This window comes from Lepisosteus platostomus, chromosome 20 (assembly GCF_059453375.1).
Source record: "Lepisosteus platostomus isolate fLepPlt1 chromosome 20, fLepPlt1.hap1, whole genome shotgun sequence".
In the NCBI taxonomy this organism is placed as follows: domain Eukaryota; kingdom Metazoa; phylum Chordata; class Actinopteri; order Semionotiformes; family Lepisosteidae; genus Lepisosteus; species Lepisosteus platostomus.
The window spans coordinates 2,757,338-2,777,391 of record NC_142630.1 but is presented as its reverse complement, the minus strand read 5'-3'; the positions used below and the strand labels follow the sequence as shown (position 1 = coordinate 2,777,391).

The following is a 20,054-nucleotide window of genomic DNA, read 5'->3' as shown; positions in this document are numbered from 1 at the left end:
TCGTTCAAGTGTGAGTCAAGCGCTCCGAACCCCTGAAGAGAACACAGGCAAACGTCAACATACTGTATGTAAATCACTCATCTGATTTAATCACCCGTTTTCCGTCAAATGGTGATGATTGTTTCTTGTGCTCTTTCACTTTATATTTTAAGTGGTGAAAAAGTGTACTTCTACACAAAACATTGTGGATGAAAATAAGCGGAACGTGTACTAAAGTAGATTAACAGTAAGAGGGTAAACTATCATTTTGGAAGCTGAAGGATAAAGGGATGGCGCGTTATAAGGAGATCTTAATACGTTTGACAAGTTGCGACAGTGAAAGTCGGACCTTTCTTGTCTCGGACGCTTAACTTGAAAACGCAAATTATTGTTGACGCCTTTACGGGCAATAAAGGTAGGCCTATGAGTCCACTTTATTATAGAACAGATTCATGCAACCCCAGCTATTTTGAGTAAGTAATGTGCTGATATGGGTACTTTTATCAGCACACTGAAAATAAAGAAGAGCAACACCAGCAAAAGGCACTCGCGTGAAGATAACTGCCTATAAATGAAGCTTAAGGTTCCCGAGAAGAAACGTTGTATGAACTGTCACAGGGATAATACCAGCTACAGCAGATCCATAGATAGGCTGACGATGACCATGCATTTAAATACGTCATTCCCGCAGACCAGAGCGGTAGGGGAATCAGAGGAGAGAAGCAGAGTCTTACCTAGAGTCCGGGTATTTGGTGAGAGTTGCCAGACTGCTCGTATACATGTGTCCTCCAACATCGATGTGAACCGGGGCGTTCGCTTTCGTCAGCTGAGCCGGTAACGGGATTCCCTGAGCGGCCAGAGGAGACACTGGAGACCGGGTCAAAGACAAGCGTGACATGCTTCGTCCTTCCTGTGTACAAGCCAATGTTCAAAAAAGGGAAGAGGGGAGGGGTGTTGGGGGGGGAGAGAAAGCAAAGAGATTAATGAGGCGCGTTTCGAGAATGACAGTATCTCGTACCTTTAGAGCAAGTGCGATCTTGGCTCTTATCAGATCACTTCTACATCTGCCTGATCGCATATTTAGCTTACAAATTATTGCCACAACTCTAATTAAGTGTATTTGCATCCTTTTCCTCGGATTACCGGAGGGAAGAATGGAAGGTTGCTTATTAGCGATCAAGAAAGAAAAATGCTAGGTGTCAGCCTCCAGGGAGATAAAACAAACTGCAAAATTCTAATTAAAGGTCGTGGGCTTATGTGTTAGACGTGAAATATCCCCTGACAAACGAATAACCAATTTGTGAATTGGGATTCGGGGGCTTTTTGCAAGTTTGTCTCAGTAACTAGACACCTCGAAATTAACGACTTCCTTATCTCCAAAGGCGGACTCAATAATGGTGTTTGTCTCACAAAATGTCCCAAAATATTTTTAAAAAGCAAATGTTGACCAAGATATGTCATTTCTTAAAACTCGATTAGGAACCAATTCTTCAAAAATAGCAGTAACCTGAAATTAGCAGACAACGCAATAATTCAAGGAAAAAATAAGCATTAATAATAAAATATATTAATGAATGACGAAGATGTCTCTCTTCGCATGTTGAATCTACTAGGCAAAAGATCCCTGAAAGATGTTTCTTTTCATTGCTAAATACTCAGAAAAGTTCAGCTGTACATGAAATAGATTATCCACGTGCTCCCTATTGCATTGATGAACCAAAGTCTACGCTGTTTCAGATATGGCCACACTGTCAAAATGCCATTTTAATTAGCCTATATCTCATTCTCAGCACACTGGCTTGTGGTTTGCTAGTAAGTCAAACATACTTTTAACGCCTGTAGTTCAGTTCTTCTGCAAAGGAAAACGTTTGCTGTGCTATATAAGAAATGAACTGCGACTGGTGGGGGTTAATTGAAACGAGAGTTTAAGGAAAGCGAGGTACGAGGTTCGCGTCAGCCTGTCCTGCACAGCTCGGCTCGGAAAGCAGGTTGAAAGATGCAGCAGGACGAGAAAAGCCGCAGCGCAGGTCGATAACCTTTAATCGACTCTGGGCAAAACTTGAATCACTTTTTGCCCCGCGAGTTATAAACGAATAACGAAATATCACAAAATACGGATATAGTCGTCCCCACTTTTATATCGAAGATGCGCTGGGCGGCTTGACAATGTCGTGTAAATATCCGTCACCTCTAACGTCTGTCAGTCTGACCCGGTGCGTGAACCGAGCGCCAGTCGCAACACCCCCCTGTGCGCTTCTTGGAGCCTGACACCATCACACACGGGACTTCACCCCAGATGAGGAGTCACCAGCTGCTTCACTGACTACACGGGGAAGGGCGATCAAAATGGCTCTTTTCTTAGCGCCCCTTTTAACGCGTTGATAACATGTTTCACGTCCACACGGAAACTTTTCTACTGATGTTTTGTTTTTAATACATCGCGTTGAAGAATGCGTTACCCCCCAGTATCGTCTTTTTTCCTCACGTCAGTCAGAACTTTGCGCAGCCCTCGCACCCTCCACGTGTGGATAGGTCGTTTCGGGTAATACTTTACCTTTAATACACGCTTTATTTTATTTTTTTGTGGGGGGTTCCCCGAATCAGATGGCCAAGGTCTTAACGCGCTAATTGCGCATATCGAGAGTGTTGTCAGAACTATTACCCATGTTGCGCTGAAATTAACGTCTCGGGATGCGACGCTCATTTGCGCACAAAATCATTTTCTTCCCTATTGTGCTCGCAGTTGTTCAGTTTTGGAGAGGTGATTAAACGAGCTATGTTACCGCAGCTTGAGAGTGATTTCACCGAATCGTTCCTCCGTGAAGCCGCTCATTTGCTAGGCTGTTATTTTAACCATAAAAGGTAAACAGAAGGCTGTTGTTAGCGCTCCATTCAGCGCTTTTGCCCACGGCAAGATGCCCGGGGCAGAGAATGCAGAAAGACTACAGAATTTTCCAGGGTGTTGCCTGCCTCGCTACACACGAAGCCTACAGGAATACTGTTCATTTAATACACACTCTGGATGATACATTTCACATCCCAGTGAAAGAAAGACTTCAAAAGACTTAAGAACTTTTGGGCGTATGAAGCTATCCCACCTCTTCATATAGCCACGGGCCATGGTAACCAATACTGATATTAATGTTGGGGGAATAAGCCTGATACAAAAGTATATACACACACACACACCAACTGAGAGAGAGAGAAAAAAAAACAGGAAAGACGGAGAGAGGAGGGAGGGAGGGGCTGAGGAGGTGAAGGGTTAGGTGAAAATAGAGCAAGACAGCCAGAGGGGTCGAAATGGATAAAAAAAAGATGAAAAATTCAAAAATGAATGGGGCTAAATAAGGCTATTAAACAGCCCTAGATGTAAACTATAAATCACGAATGAGTGTACCGGAGAAAATAAAGCAGAGTCCTGCTCACACTTTTGGAACACACATTATTTATTTATCTCCACGCTCGGTCTAAAGTGTTCTCAGGAGTCCCCAGACAAAAATAAACATCCGAACTCGAAAAGGACCATTGACTCGTCTTTAATGAGATCAGCACTAACATCTGTTCCCTGACGGTCTGTATTATCGGTTTCTCATTGACTAAATGCTTGAAGTATTCTCGGGTTATTTACCATCAGACACTCTGTAACCGGTAATGAAAGAAATGATCGCCTTTTTATGACTGACACGAGAGGCCGCCGAAGTCAATTTTGTAGGCAACACGTTAAGGACTGTAGGCTGCTCAGGAAACGTGATTTAAAAAAAAACGCCACCTAAAAGTTTGATTTTGCAACACAACCGCTTGTGTTGATCGATCTTAACTTTTGAACAGAAACACCACACGTTGCGTGAGCGGTTCTACGACGCGGAGGTTGTATTAAAATAATAAGAACAGAAAAGAAATCGACTTTATTATTAAGAGCTTCTGCTTATCGAAGTTTTATTTTCGACCAGCTGTGCTGCTGCGTACCTTTGAGGAAAACGTACATTACACGTAAAAGTTTATGTTCGCCCACCAAAAATTAAAACAATAGCGAAACACGGCTTCCACAATTTTATTACCCCTGAACATACATTTGTGCCCAAGGGGGGAATACTGCCAATTTCACAATATGGCGTCTTTTTCACATACCAACATATCAGAAAAGATGTTTTTGATACGACGGAACGTTTTTGAAAATATACATTATACTGTTTTCATATTCCATATATATTACTTTAAATTCAGACGTGTCGGTGATTCGGCATGGTGTTTCGTTCGGGATGCACAACACGATATTTACCAGCCAGGATCCTCAGCAGCCTGTTCGAAAATTCATTCTCACTGGCGCCTGGCTAACATTGCATACAGACAGGGAGTGAGCTACATGCATCTCCTTGATTCATAAATTAAAAACAGATCACCCCGTGAAACAGGGAGCCGAGCTTTCTATACGTGCATTATTCAGCCGTGTGTACCGTTTCAAACGTTTTAGGAAAGTCCGAAGCAATTCCGAGCCAGATTTCATCCGTCCACCAGGAGAACTGTATTATCTCTTTCCGTAACATTTCCTCCAAGTTTCATAAAACTAAGTACTTCAGCATTCCTCGAGTTTCATGCCCATTCTTTCGCAGAGACAAGCCCCCAAAAACCTCCAAAAACCAAGGAAAGTAGCTCTGATGCATTGTTATAAAAAGGGTCACTGTAGCTTTAAAGATCTATAGTGTCGACTAGACTAGTTGAGATCAGGCACTTTGAAAACAGCAACACAGGAAGCAAGCAGCGTCCTTACCTTGAACATAGACGAAATCTCTTCTTCCCTTTTTTCCGCTCTTATTTCTAGACTTTTAATATCAGACGGCTGGCCCCAGCTGCGATTTTTTTAGCTTCTTGTCCTTCTTTTTGCTAAAATGAAACTGCCGGGCTGTTATGAGAAGAAGAAAGCCAATATAATCCGTCTCTAAATAACAGAGGAGAGCTAAAAAGAATTCTTGCTCTAGGCTTTCCAAACGCCTCTGGGGCAAGGATTAGGCTACAATTAGCTCAACCCTACTCGCGCCCTAGCTAAATTCAAGATGAAAATTTGATATTTTTCCTCCTTTCCCCAAGATGCCGGTGAAGATTAGACCGAGTCATTTGGTATTTTTCCTCCTTTTCCCCCAAAATATAAATAAATAAATCCTTATAACGGTTTTTAAGTTCTGGTTTGCTGGGGGATAACGGTTTAATGTTAAGTATCAGGCCACTGTCACGTCGCTCGATAGACTTACTGAAGAAAAAAGCAGATTTTAATCATTGTCATTTCGTCTGATGTAATATTTCCCCAGGCATTTTCAACTAGGCATAAATTTTCAGTTCCCAAATAAGTAACGCAGGGCACGTTTCTCTCATCTCTTGCACTTATAGAGCGATTATGGAAGCGCTGTGTAACTTGTTGATAAAGTATCTATATAAGAAATGCTGATGTTGAATATGCAGATCTCTATAAACAGTTTCCATGCGGCTGTTTTTTCTTTCCTTTCTCGCTTGCTAATGTCTCGTATTGTAACGCCAAATTTCCTGTAGGCCATTAAAACCAAATGACGTCTATCGACATGCATTCTGCTATTACAAAAAGCGCCCTCACAACCTGCCTCCAGCGAAACGCGCCATTTCAATTATAGCACACGGCTAGATGGAGATGTCTGCCGTGAAGACTTCCTATACAAGCGAGCAGAAAGGCAGGCTGCTAGCTCAAAGAGCAACCAGATTTTCTACCCTGAGATTCATTCTGTTGAAGTAAAATTGAAACACACAGACACACACACAAACGATGCACTAATGCGTTTAAATACGAAACACTAATAGATCAACCTTTTAATACACGAGAACATTTATTAACGCGCTGTCTACAACACTGAACTGTACAAAAATCTCATCGTTCCCCCCCTCCCTTCTCCACTTTACAGGTGCTTACATAGGCTAGCTGTTTATTTATTTATTTGTCTGTTTGTTTATTTGCGTGTAAATAGTTCTAAATAATGAATGTTGCATTGAGCCTTATAATTACAGTATTCCCAAATCCTTCCCTTGCATTCCCGCTCTCGGTGTTTGTTTCTTGATGTCTGGCGCCTACTAGTGTCCGAAAGGACGCACGGCCACACTAGAAAGAGGAAGATCAAGGTTAAGAGCTGAAGGTAGCGATGGATTAATTTGAAGTGCGCTTTGAAATCGATCTTTCGCCCTGTGCGAGAGTCGCCTTTCTCCCGATAAAGACGGGCAGTAAGAAACACATCGGGCAGATACCATCTTTCACCCGCTTCGCATTCGCCTTCCTCTTACTCTTCCGGACAGGGCAAGACGTGGGAAATTGGGGAAAAAGCGACCCTCCGATCCCAGATACACCCGAGACAACCGCGCACTCCCGGATCCCCTCATCCCTCCACTCCTTGGCATAGAGCAAGGAACCTTTTCCCCTCGGGGCGAAATTTTGTTGTGTCTTCTGGAGTACAAACTACAAGGAAGACAGGAAAAAAATTCTCATTAAAGTAACAACCCCGCAGTTAGTTCAATTACACGAAGTATGCAGAAGATGTTGTAAATTTAAAGATTTAAATAGCTTACAAAGTTGCCCCGGGCCCCATCAGTTAATTTCCTTAATTTATGGATTTTAGCTGAGTGTCTGAAGTGAAGAGGAGACGGAGAAGTAGGTCAGCCCAGAGATTTGCATGCAACATAGACCAAATATTGGGTATTCTTGACCAGTTTCAAGCGCAGGTAGGAACGCTGGTGACACGTTAACCGCACACCAGCTGTTCTGCTAATTTTGCGTGGTGATCACTGAGCGGGTTTTACTTAACAGAGGGGAAAGGCTGAGAGATATATATTTTGAAATATACAGTGCAGACGAATAGGTTTCACATAATCTAATATTTGTACATTCCAGTTGTGCATCAAGAATGTAGACTGTGTAAGCCCAAGATTTTGAAACACAAGTGAAATCTGTGATCTATGTATTAGATCAATTTACTACAAACCTTAGAGTCAACCGAAACGTACCCAAGACAAGTACAGCTTCGTCAGATAGGCTACTGGAAATGTGTCTATTGGGTTATTTGTTTCAGGAAAGAGAATAAGTTAGTTTAACTAGACGAAATTTACTTTCGTAAGATTCACATTTTACTAGAATTTAGCCCGGGGCAATGTTCAGCGTTATCATCATTTTTCGTGAATTCTTTCCAAAATGATACCTTTATAATACTTTACAAAGTAATTTATCGTACTATGTGAGATGCTTAATAACTATTGATCAATAAACGATATATTCATGAGAAAACGAAAAATATCCACAGAATTTGGGTAGTCTTTTGCACCTGCAGAATAGCACAATTGCCGTACCGTACATTTTACGACGGATTGTGTTGCGTTTTGTTGGAATTGTTTAAAGATTTAGTTGTGTTAATTATATTTATCCGAAGAGAATATTAAACTGTAAGCTTATTTAATTTTGTAGTGTTTCTAAAAAAAATAAATAGAAGCCTGCTATTAACTACACCTTGTTGAAATCAAAGGCCTCAGAACACGTTCAGCCAGGTATTTTCGTCAGGTCGGCTATCCCTTACGAAGGCGAACCAAGCCGATACGATTATTAAAATATATAAACGTTTTGAATGCAATCATTCGAGTAGCCTTCCAAATATTAACAGACCAAACACACTTCGATCCCAACGGCAAATATTTCCACGGTCATTTGTAAGGTTAGTGTCTTTACGCGGAGACGTACACACGGCATATTTGTAGTTAAAATTATGGGATAAGTACTGATGACCGTGTTGTTGATGATTATGATGATGATGATGATGATGATGATGATGATAACACTATCAAAGTACAGAATTGTCTTCCTAATACATATTAGATTATTATTCCATTAAAAGAAAGTCACTGGTGCCACTCTGAAGAAAGAATCAATCAACATTCGGGAGGCCTGTTAGAGGGAACATGTATGCAAATGAGATGTATGCATTAATGTATGACCCTATAAGAATAATAAGTTTGCCCCAAGGTTCCGAAGCAGGTGTCATTAACAGCGATTCTAAAAGCGTCATGGGACGCGACTGAAAGCCGGTGCTGTTCTATTTTCGTCATTTCATCTCTTTTCTGAGCAGCGCCCTTTTGTTGTTGTTGTTGTTGTTGTTGTGCTTGATTGTTTGTATTATCAACCTAAGCCTCAGATAACGGCAACATGTATAAGCCGGCGTCTTAAAAAAAGTTATGAATAAAACAAAACATGTATATTAAATCACGGTATCGCTAGCGATTACACAAAAACAAAATAGTGAGATTACTACTAGACCATCAGAATTTTGATCGGTACGCATTTTTCTTTCTTGTGTTATTAGTCTTTTTTAAGTTTTATGTATAAGCTTTATAAAGAGTCTGGGAAAGTATCTGCAAAGATTTAACCAATCCAATCTGTCTAATTATGAACTGTATGCGGCACTGGACAAGCTAGGAGGTGGAGCTACACCCGGCACAGAGCATGCAGGGACGACTAGGAGACACCGGCCAGCCTGGCCAGCATGTGTCTGGCAGGGGGTAGGAAGCTGGAGCACCTGGGGAAAGCCATGTGAACACTGAGAGAACATGCAAACTCCACACAGAGGGTAGCACGGCTGTGAGGCAGCAGCACTGACCTCCATGCCTTCATGCCCAAATCAGAATATAACAGGTATCTCCACCCCTGGTCCCGGAGAGCCTCAAACCTGCAAAGAAAAAGGACATTCCATTATCTCAGACTCTAAATGTGTGCCTTGAACTATCTGAACTAGAGAGCTAGAAACCATAGTCCCGAAGGACTGGTTTTTAAACCACAGGTTCAACAGACAATCTTTCTGTGCATTTTCAGGACGTTCAGTTTTCTGGTGAAATCTCAACACTCACTGAGGCATACTGTCTGGCTCCTTGAGGTGAAGATGGTTGTTAACTGAAGAAAACATTTATTCTTCAAAAATAATAGTTCTTCAAGCATTCATTCTTCATACAGTATACATATATGGGAAACAAGAGCATGGGAAACTAGTAATCTACCCTTTTTTGACCAATTTGGAAACATTTCAAACTTCATCTCTCTGTGACTAAAATACAAGTCAACAAAGTCAACTGGACTGATTTCACAGACTGTTCAAACTCCTGTTTCCAAGATCTGAAGCTCTTGGAAACCACTTAATGTCATATAGCTGTATGGATCTTAGTAGATGATGAATCCAAGGATCTCAGCTTGCCCTGATCTCAGTTTTAAATGTACGTCCATATCGTTTCCACTCAAGTCCACTTGTCCATATTCCACTGCTGATTCTGAAGAAGCCCACAGAGTTGACTTTGAATAACTGGATCTCCTTGTCATCTGCTCTGATGCTCATTTTATTTTAGCCTGTCAGTGTAGGATATTCTTCTAAAACCCGGGTGTATCTGGTTGCTGTCCTGTGGACAGATTTCAGAGCAGTGATATCCTTCCCATAATATGTGTTGACCACACTTTTTCACAGTATTTTGAATGAGGTCTTAATAGTGCACTGTGTAATTATGGCATAAGATCCCTTGATTTAAATTCTACACTTTTAACTAGATTACTTTTTATTATTTCCCCCACCTTGTATTAAATAGAAATGATATGTCAACATGAACACTTTTTTGTTGTCTTTTTTGTAAGTACCCTCTACAAGCTCATTGGTTCACGCTAGGTATCTAGGTATTCATTGTGGCAGATCAGCAGTAATTAGGACAGTAATTTCAGCGGACCTGCCACTAGATGGCGTAAAGGTCTGTATTGCTGGTATACAGGTTCACATATGTGGTTTATTAATTGATTAATTAGATACTTAGTGAAGAGGCAAGATGCACATTTTCACATGGGATTAATTGAGACTAGTTTATGATATAAAAGGACTCACAAGGGGCAGGGGTCTTGATTTGGTTTTAAATTATGTCTTTGTTTATTTTCTTCTTTTAGGTTCAGGGTATCCTGGAATAAACCAAACCAAATCAAGTGTTCGGTCTTTTACAATCTGAAAGCATCTGGTAAAAAAAAGTGCACAAATTAAAGTGCTCAAAGAAACTTCATTGTAAGTACACTTCAGTTCCGAGGTAGAGAGTCCTTGACATTAATCAATTCATTCCTGTTACCTTCTTTATCTGTAAATAACCTTTGTCACACAAGACCTCCCTCTGCTGGATATTTAAAAAAATAACTTGCTACAGACACTATTTTCTGTACAGTATCTTGTCCAGGATTCCATTAAATGCTCCCGTGGGAAGCCTCCAGCCTTGAGCTTTATTGGATCAAATCCTTTTCTCTGGAAAGGTGAGGTGACCAGACTGCCTGACCCTGTCGCTGGTACTGTATTTCTCGTGCTCGTTACAAGAACAGGGAGGTGAGATGTTTGGGCCAGTAAGAAGGCAGCTAGTGGTGATCCCAACAGGATAAACAGCCTCCCCTCACTTGCTACTCTTCTTTTGGTTTTGTAAATGACCGATCCCTGTCTCTGGTGTATTCCTGCATCTTTATTCTTCTTGTCTATATAATTGTTATTGAGGTTCTTTAAAAGAGGATAATCTTGAAGAACCATTCATGTTATTGCAGCATATACAAAGATATAAAGACAATTTATTTAATTGCATCAGGAACATTGGTAGAAACTATTCTCAGGGTATTTGATGGGTGTTGTACTGTATGTCTTATTTTTTCAGTCTAGAAGAAGTTTCTCTTTTTACTCTACACGCGTTCTACGACTTCGTGCATCCGAAATAACATTTTCTCATGCAATGCAACATGGAGGTGATGTCTTTCATCAGACAGCTGCAGTAATGCAACTTCTAGATAACTTTGTGGTGCCTGTACTGTCACTTCAGGAATTAGACAGCAGAGTTGCACATAAAGCCACAGCTACCAATACACAGATGGGCTGAACATGTACAATCAAGCCTTTCAATGATCCATCAAAAGCAGCAATGTCCAACAACAAAGGTGTCTGTAATTCCACTGAGACGAGAGACAATTCAGTGTTCTAGCAGGGCTGAATGTGATGCTATCTTAGAGAACTCGGTGAGAATATATTGATTGCCAGGTAGTTTAATCTGTGGGCTGGTCTCTGCCAGGAAGGCCCCGGGCTAGATCACAGGGCTGTCGATGCCACTGCTCTTTTGCAAAACAAAAAATTTCTGTCTTGACTCGTTTTTCCATTTATTACGAGATGCCAAAAAGTGGGAAAGTCTTATTAACCGGATGAGGATATCAAGCCTCAGTTGTTCTTGATGCAGGCAATGAATTGCTGGTATTCAACCCCCCATGCAGCTTGGTTAATGCATGCTCATTAACTCAGGATTGTTTGCAACTGGAGTCTTTGCTGTACTGCCAGAAGGTGGGGCCATTGTTCTTCAATTAAAAAGGGAAGACTTGTAATTTAAAGGCCGGGTACCTGGCGTGTCACTCGAGACCGATGGTGTGACAACGCCTGAGAGTTTGCGTCTTTCCTTCTGCTCGCCATTAACACAGTCTTTGACTTTAATTTTAATGGATATGTTTGTCATTACTGATACTTGCAAAGCTGCATAAAAGTAATCTCAGTGCACCTTGATTTCCCTGCAGGTGGCTTTCAGCGCGACTTTAGTTGGGTGAACACACAGAGTAGCTCTGATATAATATAAACATAATGTTTGTTAAGGTTCATTTTTTGAATAATGAATCTTTGAAAAATGTCTGTTAGGTGCCATTCTAAATTTTGCTGGAATTTCATTTTTCCTCGGTGTAGGTTCCATTGGTTATTAGAAAGCTGCTTATTCCTGCCGAGGGCTGTGACAACCCAGAGCCTATTCCAGAAGCCCAGGGTACAAGGTGGAGCTACTGTACACCCTGCACAGAGCATGCAGGGACGACATAGGAGACACCGGCCAGCCTGGCCAGCATGTGTCTGGCAGGGGGGAGGAAGCTGGAGCACCTATGTGAACACTGAGAGAACATGCAAACTCCACACAGAGGGTAGCACAGCTGTGAGGCAGCAGCACGGACCTCCATGCCTTCATGCCCAAATCAGAATATACAGTAACAGGTATCTCCACCCCTGGTCCCGGAGAGCCCCCATCCACTCTTACAGGCTGCAAGGCAGGGCTTCACCCTGGACAGAACCCCAGGCCAGTGCAGGGCCCACACACACAACCAGGAATCACTGAGAGTTACTAGTTAACAGAGTCAGCATGGCTTTGGAAGGTAAGAGAAAACCTGGTAAAAACCTGACGCTGTGGAGGTTCTTTACATTTACAATAGTTGGATAGAAGTGTTACTGTTTTCAAAGATGACAGGGGGAGTCACTGAACTGTCAGAGTTAAAAAGTCCAATTAAAATTAAATTGGTACACCACACAATGTCCCAAATATGCAACACACTTCAAATCAAAGTAGCTGTTTTCTGATGCAGGTATCTTTTTTTTTTCCATAAAGGAGAGCATATATGAACAAGGCATTGCTTTTGATTCCTGTATAAATTGCGAGAAGGCAGGGTAGTTAAAGTTTAAAAAGTGTTTTCAGAACTCATATCCTATAATTTGCTATGCTTTGTCGTCCTATTTTTGCCTGCTGTTCTATTTCCCCTGTCGTTTGCCTATCTGGTGGATGTATTTGTGCATCACTAATGCAGTATTGACAGTTATTGTTCATTATTTCAGAAGCAGCATGAAAGTTCCAGTGTATTATTAGAACATGCTGCAATGTAGTGCATACAAATAGGCACCTTAAACAGGCTGTGCAATTCCCCTAAGTGCAAAATGCTAGCAATTACTTAAGCATAATTGAGAGATGGCACTAGGAAAAAAAACAGCATGTATTAAGAGGGCATATATTATCAAAGGTCTTTCTTTCCTCTTTTTGGAAGACATCTTAGCACTGAAGGTACAACGACTGAATGAGCCGAGTTCTTTTCTTCGTTTGTTTTATTCACACTTTAACTCGTGTGGATGTGTCGGGCTATTTGTGCAAAATGACAGTTTAGGATCTTGAATTTTCAAGAAACACTCTGATGATTTAGATGCTTTAAAGGCTGCATATCAGGTCTTGGCACAGAGAAAAAGAAAAACCAAGTGACTGTTAAAGATGGGGAACAGGCTTGTCAGTGCAGATTGGCCAATGCCTATAAACTATAAAATCAGTGTAAAATATAGTGAAGAGTAGTGAAACTTTGATATAAGTGAGGCAAATGCTGAATATACTGGAAATATCCCAAGAGAGTGTGCAAAATAGGGTTTGTCTGGTAGGAGTCAGGAACGTCCCTATAGAAAACTTCTGACCTTCCTTTACTGTCAGTATGGCCAAGGAGAACTGATATCAAAATCACACACCTAGGCTTTACCTGCAATACATTGCCCTGCGCAGTGATGAAAGAAAGGGTCTTCATAGGAGCATGTCTTTCACAGAAGAGGTCAGAAAGTCACCTAAACATGTCAGGGATAGGCTATGCACAGCCTGAGGAATGGGCAGGGGGGCTTGGCTGTAGGGAGCTGTAATGCGAGATCTATAGTAGGAGACAAGGTCCTATTGTCAGCAGTACAAAAACTCCAGTCTGTAATCAGTGTCTGCTTTGGGAAGCCTACGTGAACTAATTGAAGACCGAATAATGAGTGTTTCCCTGTAAGGAATATGTCCTGGTTAGGGGAGCCCTTGTGACAACAGAAAATGGCTTAAAACGAATAAAAAACGGTTTAAAACAAATCTCAGCCTTTAGAACTCTAGTATTTTGTCACAGGATAAAGAATGGGAAGTAGGCCTGATGTAGACCTTCTGGAAGATTCAAGGCACAAGTCATAAGTGCGTGGAAGTGCCTTTAAAGCTGAGAACGATGTTTTACACAAAGAACTGCGGGAGTATGGAACAAGCTAGCCAGCCATGTTATGGAAACTCGTACCCTGACGTCCTTCAAAAAGTAATTAATGAGACCCTTGGATGAATTAACTATTAGAAATCAAAAGAGATATGTGTGCCAAATGCCTCCTCTTTGTAATCTTTCCTTTTACATCTTTGATTCAAGTAGTCCCTCGGGTTCAGTTTTTTTATATACTGTATTTCAAAAAGGTAAAAAGGAAGATGGTTATCTCTCACTGGACATTGTGTGAAAGGAGTGTTATGGAAAAAGAGAAACGTTAGATGGCATTCCAGTCACAATTCACTTGGAGGGCATTACAAGGACAACTACAAGCGGCACAAAGCCATCTCAATTACACAGTGAGGTACTGTAGGCAAGTCCAGTGCATGTCTTTAACATAACTTTTCACCACTAGGCTTTGACTTATTTTTGCTGCCATCGTGTGGTTGAATTTGTACATTACAAGTAAATATAAAGACTGTAAAGAAATGAATACAGCCTACTTACAGCAATAACAAGTGAAGGCTTAACTCTTCATAGTTTAAAATAAATGAATACAGCCTATATACAATATCTAAGAGGCTATTTAAAATCCACATTAATAAAGATCTTCGTTGTTTATCAAGGACCTGTGACCTTAATAGTATTTGTGGATACCTTTCATTTGTTTTTATAAAAATGAACCCAACTTGGAACAGTTTGTGTTACAATCTTGTCCGACATGTTTTATATGCAAATTAAATGTATTCTGTATATTGTTATTTTTGCACACCATCTTCTCGGTGTTGGTGGATTTGTTTCTGATCTGATCTGATTTGAGATAAGCGCTTTGAGCATTTTCCCTTAAGAAACACCCCAGTCACTGGTTTACAGTTTTAAATAGCTTTTGACATCACTAAAAATATTACTTTTGAAAAGTGATTTTTTTTCTTTCTGATGAGCTTTTTGTTACAATAAGATGTCAGCTCCACCACACTGAGTGATTTAAGTTGAAGATTTTCTTCACTGCTTTGTTTTGTGGTAGTGCTGCAGTTCTCTTTAAAATCTGTCTGTGATCTCTGGATTGTGGATTCGGCAGCTGATGTACCATGGCTCAGGTGTAAATGTCACCACGCCACAGGTGAGGAGTTCTCAAATTCCACTCATTGCAACCAGTTCCCTCAGCTGTTTGTTTAAATCCTGGACTATCTATCTGTTGAAGAACTGAGAAGCCTGTTGCACCCGAAACGCAGTGGCGCAGTTGTTTGCAAGGGCCACAGTTTGAGAACCCTTAACACCTGTCAGTGAAGCCTGCCAGGTCTCCATTCCTGTCTCTCCTTGCGACCCGAACCAGCTCAAAGAAAGACGATAAGATGCCAAGATTCGGGAGGATCTACAGTATTTTGGGGTACCTGCCCTTTCGTCACTGGACTGCCTCCGATAAGTGGAAGTGAACCAGCCACACCCAATTTGATTTTTTTAGCCCTGAAGATCCAGTAATTCACATGTGATAAGAAATCCCAAGTCCCTTTTAGCAACTTATTTCTAAGTACACAGATTAAGACTGTGATACTTTTGTTCCTACATTGTTCCAGATTGTATTGCACAAGTAAAACAAGCCTTTGCCTATGACTCCATTAGAGCTCTCTTTTGGAGATTGCCTGTAGAACTACCTTAACCTAACCCAAGTCTCCAAGAGCCTGTTTAGTTCTGGAGAGCCAAGTTCAGGTTCTTTAAATCATACTGTATATTGAACAGATTATCACTACTATTAATCAGCCTTACCAAGTTCACTGTTCATTTTTGCCTTTTCCAGTGGGAAGGCACCACACATGAATCAAAGCAGAAACTAGCCATTTTAGCTTTTATCCTAAAGCTATACAGATGTTGTCCATCTAGAGTGTATGCAATTCTGTCCATAATATTATGCACGGCTGCAATTTTATTTGAAAGTTGTAATATAGTGTGAAGCAAAGTTCATGTTACTAAGTGGATTACTAAGTGTGTTATTTATCCACATGATGCAGTTACACGTTTGGGTATATCATCTGCGTATGAGCGTGATAATGATTGAATGGTTGTTTGCGACGTCATGGCTAAGGTCCTTGCATATTTTGCTGTGCAAACAACAGTATGTTTTATGCCCCTCAAACTGTAATGAGAGCAAGCGTGGGATTGAAAAAGAAAACAAATTAAGGAAGCTGAACAAATCATTATGGGGAACAAAAGCTTTTGCGAGCTTTTTGAAACGTTTATAGGACCAAAGTGGTGCGCGCACAAATGTGTGCGGTGAGACAATAATGGACAGCAGTCTGAATCCGTTTCTTCTTCATTAGGGAGGTCCTAACAGCAAACAGAGCTTTGTTTTGATGTGGCTTGTGAAGGCCAGCTCCTCTGTCAGCACTGAGGCCTTCTGACACTGTGGAAGCTCAGGGCCTCAGGCACTGGGGGCCTGGTGAGAAGGGAAGGGAAGGGAGGGGGATCAGAGGGCTGAGAGTGTCTCGAGTGCCCAAGGCACCCGGCGTCCTGTACGTAATAGGCTGGGGGTTGAGGGCTCTGCTTCGGGCTGATGAAATTTAATTGTCAGATATGCAATCCCAGTGATCCCTCTCAAAAAGAACTGTAATTAAACCCTCCTGTATTCTCTTATGCTATTTGGAGTCTCCGTTCGTTTTTCTTTTCGTGTTGGTTCGTTCTATCACAGCTCTTATTAAAGAATACTGGCAAGTGTATTGCAAGCTGGTGCCGCTGGATGATGATCTGTTATGTGGTTTCGTTCGGAGAATTGCTCACGACTGAGCGAGAGAGAGAGTTCAGTATTTGTAAGGCTGTTTTGGTAGATGGATTGTTAGTCTTTTTTAGACAGATACCGTGGTATGCCACAGTGAAACTACCTGCAGGTGACCAGGAAACATCTGAGAGTGTTTTTGGTATTTCTATAACATGTTGTGTCTTTATTGACTTTTGAAACCATAATAGATTTTGTCATTTATGTAACGTTTAAGATGAACTATTTTACTCTTTCAGAGACTGACTATTTGGTACATGTTACTGTTTCTCTGTGCTCTCATACAGCTCTCCTCTTGCTTTGTTTTCCTTGAATGGATCCTTTCAGAAGAACCCATGTGGTCTTCATTTTAATTAAGTATTAATTGAAAAATAGCAATCTTGAAATGGCATGTTGGAGCACTGTGCTGTCGGCTAGAGGCTGTGAAGTAAAAAAAAAACTTCATCAGGGTTGTGCGAGTCCTCATTAATAGTTTATGGTGAAAAATAAGTCTTTATAGCTGAAATAAAGAGGTCTTGAGCTATACTTCAGAGGTTCCAGTGATGCAATTGTCATTTCTGTTTAATCTTTTCTATTTCGAAAATCGAAACAAGAATTGTGATTTATTTCAAGATCCTTTGCCTTTTAATTCTTAAAAAACCCAGTCTGGTGTTCTGTAGTTAACTGTAAGAATATAGCACATTAAAAACAATGCAAATGCGATTAATTTAGTTTTTTTGCTTTACCTTGAAGACTCTCAGCTGTTCTGGGTTGACTGAGCTTGATGGGAACAGCAGTACCTTTTCTTTCACTCAAATGAAAGATCACACTAGGTGAAAAAAGGCTCAAATATGAAAATAATTTGGAAGAAGACGCCACTTGCTTTATTTAAAAAAACTTTTAGACTTTGAAGATGTCACCACATTGCTTGTTAGGTGTTATATCTTTTGTGGGGACATTTTCCCAGAGAGACTGGTTCTACATTGGCAGTAAAACACCCACACATAAAAATTAACGACATAGATTTGGCCTTAAATGTGATTAACATTTGTTCCAGGCTTCTGGTGCCGATAGTGGCTGTAACAGAATTCGGTGACATACAGTAAGTGATACGAACTATTCATCTTAGCAATCAGATACACTTTAATGAAGTGCCCCAGATGCAGGAGAATCCTGACAATTCTGTAAGTATCCAAGAATGCTTGGCTTACCATTCAAAGTCACATAATTGTCTCTGTGATAAAGTCATTATTGGAGGACAGCATTGACCCAATAACTTACATCAGTTGCCACATTCTCCTGCATATCTGCTCCCTTATGCTGAGTATGACATATGGGAGAGCAAATGCTCAATTCAGATGGAACGGTAATTCTAGATAATACCATTTTAATGTTCTGGTTACAGTCACGTCTGCTGTTATTCTGGGCACCCTGAGTTTTTTTTTTTAGCTGTAAGGTAGAACTGCACATGATGGCTGAGGTGAAAGGTCAGCCACAGAGGCAGATGTCCTGGGGATCGGAGACTCTGCGGGCATTTTCTCAGAGCACTGAATCTCAGGGGGCTGCAAATACCAGACAGACAGCCTATCGGAGCTGACAGCGTACTTTCTGAGCGATCGCCAGGAACATCAGACCTCTGCAAAGAAGATGAAATCTCATTTTCAAGCACAGTTTGTCCAGATCAATAGTGACATGCTGTACTAAGGCGGATGATTTGTCAGTGAAAGGAAGCGCTGGCTCGAGTGTTTGACTGTGATTGATAAAAAGCCAGACAAATTAATTTACCCGGGAGATCTTAGGGTGTCTAAGCTGCAGTTGCACCTCCATTCTGGCATTATTCCTTGTCTGGAATCACATCTGTTCATTTCAGAAATGCATCATTATAAAACTGTTAGATTAATAATTCAGCATTTTGTTTTGTAATTAAACAAATTATCTTGTTTGGACTGATAGAAATGTATGTGTGCCATATGAAAATGTTACCATAATCAAATAAAAAACAAAGCAAAAATTGAAATTCCACTAAAGCTACTATGACTTCATTGAGTACATTAAGATAGTTTTGTATTTCTGTTCTTCTAGAAATCATCGCCAATTGTTCTTTGCCCATCTGATTTGAAACAGCCAGCTACAAACCCTGCAACTGCACACAGGGGAGAGTGAGGAGGTGCAGACTGGTTTTAAAACTGGTGTTTTAATGTATCAGAAGTCCAAGACTTTGAATAAATTCACATATAACCAAAGCCTTCCCTGTCCCATTGCATACTGTACTATAGTATATAGTATGTATGGTTAAAAGACATAAGTAACCCTCCCCTATATGATAAAGTATCAATGCATTGCATTTTGGTTAATTTAAATAACATTCATCAAGTAAAACTTACAAATTTATAGTAATCAGCTTAAACAAGCAACATGAATCCCTCATCTGTGTCCACCGGATGCTGTTCTTTCTCGCTCTGCTCCTTGAAAAGCGCACCCCACTGTAATGAAACTGGGCAATAAAACCATCAGTGGTCCAGTACAGTCGTCTCCAGCCTGTCATTCCTCACTCTGCTGACACAGGACCTGGAGTGTGCGTTGCAATAGTGAAACAAGCCCACGCTGAGCTGCGGGGGTGGGCAGAGGGTAACTGGGCATCGGAGAGGGAGAGGCTCACTCACTCGCTGGATTCGTCTCACCATCCGAGTCTGTTGCGCCGCTGACTTGAAAGTTGCTGTTAACGACCTTTGGCTCGGTTTCATCCCGCCCTGCTCTTCTTTTCGCCCATGACTCCTTCTGCCAGACTGAATCACATGTGAAATTTGCAGATGCAGAAACCCTACTATATACAGTACGCACAAGGCCTCTTTCACTGTATCCGAACTATTGACACAATCGTTCCGCCTCTATTTACTGTTGCACAGTCATCCTAATAGGATGAACCTTGTTGCCTTCCCACAGTTCACAATCCTTCGCCACCTCGGTCAACCTGTTCTCAGCCAGCCGCCGTAGGTGTGCTACGATATCTAGTTATACAGTTGCGTCCCTACAGGGCAATTCAAATAACTTTAAGCTCAGGCTCTTTAGGAAGGTATTGTTCCAAAAGCAATTGACTTGACTCCCAGAATTAATTCAGTCCTCTGAAGAGGGCAATCCATCCTGGTGAGGCCAGCTTCGCTGAAGGCCTTTCCCACAGTTGGGTAATTGGACCGCAGAGCCTCGGTGTGTCACAATAAGTTATGGACGGAGGCAGTTCATTGTCTCCTGCTGCAGAGCAGTTTCTCACATGTGTTGAGCCAGACGATTCTTTTCACTGCCTCCTGTCAGAAGTTGTTAAAAGCAGTGCTGTACGTCTGCAGCGCCGCACGCCTTGCATGACTGGGGTCCCTCTTCTCTGTAAGTTTTGCACATTGCTAAACACAGCTCGCAGGCCATCAGATTCATTAAAGAAGTGAGTAGGGAGCTGCGTCGGCATGCTTGGGC

General features: G+C 41.3%; 1 protein-coding gene and 1 long non-coding RNA gene across 7 annotated transcripts in view; one reads left to right on the top strand and one right to left on the bottom strand.

Moving 5' to 3' along the window:
• Window positions 1–6,179, bottom strand: part of kctd15b (potassium channel tetramerization domain containing 15b) — a 31,723-nt gene extending 25,544 nt beyond the window's left edge. The window contains exons 1-2 of one of the 6 annotated variants that reach the window (XM_088613625.1): window positions 4,748–6,179; window positions 714–889 (exon numbers count right to left, since the gene is read on the bottom strand). In XM_088613625.1, coding sequence (XP_088469751.1) covers window positions 714–889; window positions 4,748–4,756 — 185 coding nt within the window. In that variant the 5' untranslated portion in view covers window positions 4,757–6,179. Of the gene's footprint in view, window positions 1–713; window positions 890–2,167; window positions 2,436–2,533; window positions 2,892–4,258; window positions 4,684–4,747 lie in introns of those variants that run through there. The other 5 variants (XM_088613623.1, XM_088613626.1, XM_088613622.1 and 2 more) reach the window with 5 other exon arrangements.
• On the top strand, window positions 3,242–9,618 carry LOC148644261 (uncharacterized). The gene is made up of 2 exons (XR_015928637.1): window positions 3,242–3,550; window positions 8,450–9,618. It is a non-coding gene; the product is annotated as an uncharacterized LOC148644261 (long non-coding RNA).
• The last annotated feature ends 10,436 nt before the right edge of the window (window positions 9,619–20,054 follow it).